Source organism: Pundamilia nyererei, unplaced genomic scaffold, assembly GCF_000239375.1.
Source record: "Pundamilia nyererei isolate P.nyererei 1_Seehausen unplaced genomic scaffold, PunNye1.0 scaffold00008, whole genome shotgun sequence".
Classification (NCBI taxonomy): Eukaryota; Metazoa; Chordata; class Actinopteri; order Cichliformes; family Cichlidae; genus Pundamilia; species Pundamilia nyererei.
The window spans coordinates 1,335,117-1,341,116 of record NW_005187409.1 but is presented as its reverse complement, the minus strand read 5'-3'; the positions used below and the strand labels follow the sequence as shown (position 1 = coordinate 1,341,116).

The 6,000-nt window shown below is 41.0% G+C and overlaps 1 protein-coding gene across 2 annotated transcripts in view; it reads right to left on the bottom strand.

Moving 5' to 3' along the window:
* LOC102196863 (multidrug resistance-associated protein 5) overlaps positions 1 to 6,000 on the bottom strand; it is a 29,430-nt gene continuing 23,430 nt past the window's right edge. For both annotated transcript variants that reach the window (XM_005722862.1, XM_005722863.1), the window contains exons 23-30: positions 5,794 to 5,980; positions 4,627 to 4,716; positions 3,999 to 4,191; positions 3,731 to 3,890; positions 2,856 to 2,934; positions 2,651 to 2,764; positions 1,914 to 2,078; positions 1 to 1,170 (exon numbers count right to left, since the gene is read on the bottom strand). In XM_005722862.1, the coding sequence (XP_005722919.1) occupies positions 1,078 to 1,170; positions 1,914 to 2,078; positions 2,651 to 2,764; positions 2,856 to 2,934; positions 3,731 to 3,890; positions 3,999 to 4,191; positions 4,627 to 4,716; positions 5,794 to 5,980 (1,081 nt within the window). In that variant the 3' untranslated portion in view covers positions 1 to 1,077. The remainder of the gene's footprint in view (positions 1,171 to 1,913; positions 2,079 to 2,650; positions 2,765 to 2,855; positions 2,935 to 3,730; positions 3,891 to 3,998; positions 4,192 to 4,626; positions 4,717 to 5,793; positions 5,981 to 6,000) is intronic.

Below are 6,000 nucleotides of genomic sequence, written 5' to 3'. Positions count from 1 at the left end.
TAAATTAAAAATAGGTTTATTCAAAAAAAGCTCTATATATCAAAAATCCCACATTTAACAAATTTATATTACAGCTTCACAATCTCAAGTGTACAAAGGCAATCTTGAAAATAAGGGATATTGCACTTTTCATGATTGTTCAGCACATACTCGAAGGCAGACGTTTGCAGTCCTCTCATGTGTGAAAACAGAACATGTACAGACACACCCTGATGGTTTTCAGTTTTGTTGCAAACCACACACTTCAACACCTAAATGATCTTGCTGGTAAAACATTCAACTCCAGCATTTGAAAAGATGAGCTAATTTGAAAACACAGTGCTTGCATGCAGTCTAAAAAGAGCATGCTTACATGGCTAACTCCATTATATAACCTGGAATTGTTTACAGGTCTAGGCACATATCACATCTGCAATAATTTACTGAAATTATCTCATTACAGCAACAACAAAAAAACACAAACATTTTAGCCTCTTTTGGAAAGCCATTTTGAGGAATGAATAGAAAGTGATGTTTTTCAAATAGACTGTATTTAATAATGAATTCAAACAAATAAATTCCTGACATAAACAAACAAACATCAGTAGCAATGCAAATAAGAAATTAAATCTGATCCACACCATTTTCTGCCTAACATTAATTTCCTGGACTGTCAGGTCTCAGTCATGGAAATAAAACTAATTTAGTGTCTGACTGATTAACTGAAAAAAAGAACCATCCTACGTCCTTCCAAGTGTCCACATGACACATAAAGTGCTATTGTCAGAGACGCAGCTCTGTTTCACTTGCAGCTAATTGTTTGGTGCCCAGGAAACAACTCCTGTGACACGGCGGCAAAGAGCAGGTGGCTGATAGATCTCACTTAGCATACTAAGATTTGATGTGCTGTTAGGAAGTGCTGTCTCTGTGTCTTTGGTGAGGAAATAAACGGACACGGTTGCATGGACAACCCATCAGTGGATTTCTTTACTCATCATTTTCACACTTGGCAGGATTTGTGTGTGTGTGCAAATCATTTATTCAGCTTGATATTTTGTAGGATCACAGCTCAGGTCCAAAGTTCAGCTCCAGCGTGTTTTATCTGTTTTGGTTTTCTGATGCTTCTATCATGGCTCTAAATCTTGAGTTTTCATCTGCCAGCAAGGCAACAGGACTGTCAAACTCCAAAATCTACGAGAATGAAAAGGATAAAACAAAATCAGCACTTGCATAAAAAGTCTGGGGACATTATCTCCAAACTTACTCCAACCGAAGATATTTCCCAGCGGCCGTGTATGAAAAGCATTTCAATATGTGGGAAATATTGTCCTCAGACAGCCTTTGCTGCACTTTGCTGAATCATAAGTTCCTATAAGGAGTAGCGATCACTCCCGGCACACAGTGGCCAACACTGTTTGAGCCATGTTGACATTATCAACGAGGCTCGAACAACAAGATATTTTGGGATCTTTTATAATACAGGCAAAGCCAAAGATTACAAAATGGAAATGTAATTGTCTTTTTAATGCAAAATGCATGAAGTAATGAACCATTTAGGTACATCTAATAGTAATAAAACAACACGCTTACGAATATCTGTGATTTTTTCACTCCACTGCACAAAAACTGGGTGTAAATTCAAGCTATAAATCTTGTCTCTTCTGATGCATCCATCTTATTTTACTCTACTTACTGATGCCAAAAATGCAAACTCAACTGATTAAGGGCTGAAACACATAAACTGGTGACTACTTGTGTGCTTTTCATGTTATTAGCTACCATCAAGAGTCTTGAAAACTGCTCAAGTGAAACATGAACCGTCTCATCCCATCCGTCATATCAAACACACAGTAATTTAGGGAATATCACATCAACGATTGAGTTTCAACCACCGGACCGAGTTTCACAGTCAGACATACTGCATTTATATTCACCTGGCCGCTGTCCATGACCATGACTCTGCTGCAGCTCATCACTGTGTTGAGACGATGGGCGATGATGAGAGTAGTGCAGCTGCCAAACGCAGTGCGAATGGTCTCCTGGATGAGACGATCTGTGTCGGTGTCAATGGCTGCTGTTGCCTCATCCAATAAAAGGATCTTTAAAAAGAGACACATGCATTCATATTATAGGAGTTTGGTTACTTCGATTGCACTGTTTCATTGACTCTAACGACCCACATTATGGAATCGAGTAATTTTTTATAATATAAAAAAAACGATGCAAATATTGCTCAAAGCAAAGTTTTTGTTTTCAGTGAAGGAGAATTTATATGATGTGAGAGGCATTTGAGGGGCAGGTGTGTGATAGCTGATTTAATCAACCAAGGTTGCAGAAAAATAAGATGAAATAAGAAAACTGAAAGAAACCTTGCAAACAAAGCAAAGGCTGAAATTGTGGTGCACATGCATGGTTATTGACATATAAAGTTATGAAATAGTACTTCACAAAAATAGCTGAAAACAAATACAATTATACGCTATGTCCTGATGATGTCTGACCTCATGCTATCAGTTCAGAAGTCGTACCAGCTATGGGATACCACCAGCAGGGGGCACTGGTATCCCATGCAGGTGGTTGTATGGCAAGACTGATTATTCATTTTAGAAGTGAGGAGTTTATCAACTATTCCACATGGAAATATAAACCAGCAGCATTATACAATCAGCACCTTGCTGTTTCTCAGCAGGGCTCTGGCCACACAGAGGAGCTGCCGCTCTCCCACTGAGAAGTTCTCTCCGTTCTCTGTCACCTCTGAGTGGAGTGAATGAGGCAGCTGGCTGACCTGAGGAAGGTCAAAGGGACATAAAGATGTAAAAGGAAGCTGCTCTAGTCATGTAAAATATAATTTACACTCCAACCAATTTGTAACTCACCATTTCTTTTATATGTGTCTTCTCGAGAGCTTCCCAGACCTCAGCATCAGAGTATTGATCCCATGGGTCTAAATTGCTCCTATTGGAAATAAACCATGGTATTGACGTTCATACTGATTATACATTATAACAGTGATAAATGGACAACACTTATATATTATACTATTATACTTTTCTAGTCTCATGAAGTGTGTTTTTTTATGCAGAGGACCACACACCCTCACAAATTGGTACATCTGGGGCAGTTTTTAGGGTGATCGAAGCAAACTCAACCTCCTGAAATGCATCTGCTCGTGTCTATTTCACATTATGACAAGAAGGGCAGCATGCTCTGATCCTGAGCTCAAAGCAATCCATGGCCAGGATCGATTCTGACCTGCAGCTGAGGGAATTCATTCACAAAACAGAGGTGCTTTTTTGCTTTTGAATACTCTGGCCTGTCAGACCTAGCACCCCTGTTGTTTAATTTCTTAACACAAAGCATCATTTTTCCTTTTTGTAATGGGCACACATCAGATCACCGCTGTGCACACACAGCAGCGACATCTTCCAACATCTCCCAAAAGCCAATTTCAGGCAAAATTGAAAACACAATCACAGACACTGAGTGACTAGATGGAAAATATCCTGCTCACGTTTGCTGTTCAACACATATACTATAGCTTTAAACAGATGGGCTGACTATAGGCACTTTCGAGGAAGAGAGTAGCTATCTACCTGGTTGTACAACTAAAACAAATTTTCCATTAAAGCAGATGCATTAATTGCCAAAACGTTGGTGTTTTCTGATATGATTTTTTAGCCAAAAGATTTTTAAGGTAGTTCAATAAACCAGTTGCAGTGATTAATAATGAAAGTAATTATCAATGGATTACCTGATAGTACCGATGAAGAGCACAGGCTCTTGAGGAATAATAGCTAGCTTGCTCCGCAGGTCATACAGACCGATCTGTGCAACATTGATTCCATCAATGATAATAGAGCCCCCAGTCAGCTCCACAAGTCTGAACAAAGCTACTCCTAGGGAGGACTTTCCTGCAAACGCATATAGAAAACATGCTGTGTTAACAAATGCAGACACATTTAAGTGGAAACGGAAGCTGAAAAGTCTGCCGGCTGGGGAACTGAAAAGGTCAGTCGTACCTGATCCAGTGCGGCCCACAATGCCGATGGTTTCTTCAGGCAGGATAGTGAAGGACAGGTTCTTAAGCACCAGCGGCAGATCATCGCGATAACGCATCTCAACATCCTGAAAGGTGATCTTTCCCTCCTCAGGCCAGGAGGGGGCAGGTTGGGCTGCCTCAGGACTTTGTCTAGGTGCTTCGCTCTCAAGAGTCTTAGATAAGGAAAAGGTGATGGTATCTGGCATTAATCTGTAAATCTCTGTGTAGGGGCAAGCCCCCTAACTGATTTGTAGTGATTTTCTTTCTATGAGATTTTCTTGGCACGTCAGAAGAAAAAGTTGAGCTGATATTGTGGTTTGATGGCAGTTGTGTGACATAAGCTCTATCATGTGCCCTGGAGTGTGTTAATACTGCACAAGAGGTTTCTATCATTCCTAATCAAATGCTTGTGACACACACACACACACACACACACACACACACACACACACACACACACACACACACACACACACACACACACGGACTTGCCAACAGCCTTGAATTAAAACGGTGTCATATATCTCATGTGGTCTGGTCTAGTGCTGTTATTTCAGACATGCTGTTACACAATCCACCTTTCTCACTGTGCTAATCAATGCTGTTACCTTTATATAATGATTGATCCTCTCAACAGATGTAAAGCGAGCTTCTGTCTCGGTGAGGAGCCGCATGGTAAACTGAAACAAGCCAGTCAGCTGGAAGAGAAAGAAAAGCAGAGGGGTAAAAAGGTTAATGATTAACAGTGTCACACCAATTACTATGAAACACTCGCTATTTATGTGCGCTGCCCCCCTTCAGCAATTGAGCAATAAAACAACTGGCAATTTCCAGCCTAATAAACAGGTTTGCTGATATGGCTCCTTCACGATCTTGTTAATCGATTTCAATTCTCTGTGTCGATTATAACATGCAGTAAAGAACAGAATCTTAAAAAACCAAAAACTGGGCAATGAGAAAACAAACATATTTCTAAGACACACTGTGAAAATCATCCTGTCTGTGTACAGCAAGGTGAGAGTGTGCGTTAAAGCCAGACCATGTAACCTGTGCTAATCAATGGCTGCTTCATGCAGTGCTACAAGACCCATATTAAGCAGCAAATAACAGCTAAAATACTGCAGAATAAAAAAGATGAATGATGTTTTGTTCTGTCAAACACAAAAAGCCTCATTTTAATCTGTCTCTTCAAATCGATGAAGCAAACATTAAAACTAGGCAAGGTGAAGATGCCAAGAATGACAATGGTAACCCTGTTAGAGTTCAATGTTCCACCTTGAACTCTTACTTCATGGGATTCCTGTGGTTATATTGTGGTTACGTCACTCCTACCCAAACAATGGTGCAGACAAAGCTTACCACCCATGGCAGCAACCAGAACACCCACACTGAAGAATCTGTTCAGGACTAACTTGAAATTCTCAACAAAGAGCTCCCAGTGTTGACTAAAATCCCAGTCTGATTAAGCATCCACAGGATGCGCCTGCAACAAGACCTATCCGGCCCGTGCTGTACACGTTGGCAACATCCAGCCACATGTGCTTGCCCCAAACTGCCCGGGCCAGTTTTCTCAATAAGGTTAAGTACACAAGGCGATCGGTGTGTATTCAGACAAGTTTTAACTCACATTTAGACGCACACAGTTATAGAGGCTGCCTTGCTACCCTTCCTACACAGCCCGGAGCTTCAAAATGTCAACTTTTTTGCCATTCAGAGGACCAGAGCCGTCAGTGTTTTTGCACATTCTGTGTTACTACATGAGTTTGTTTACACACCTGCACTGCATATGATATGGCCAAGCCTGCGTAGGCTGGAGGTATCTGATTGTGCATGAAGACAATGAGCAGTGCTACAGCAGTGATAAGGGAGATACTGATGAGGTCCAGGCGGATAGCCAGCCAACGCATTGCACAGCTGAAGAGGTAGTTTGAGGCCTGGTTGGTGTCCAGCAATTCCTGATATCTGAAAAAAAAGAGAGGGAG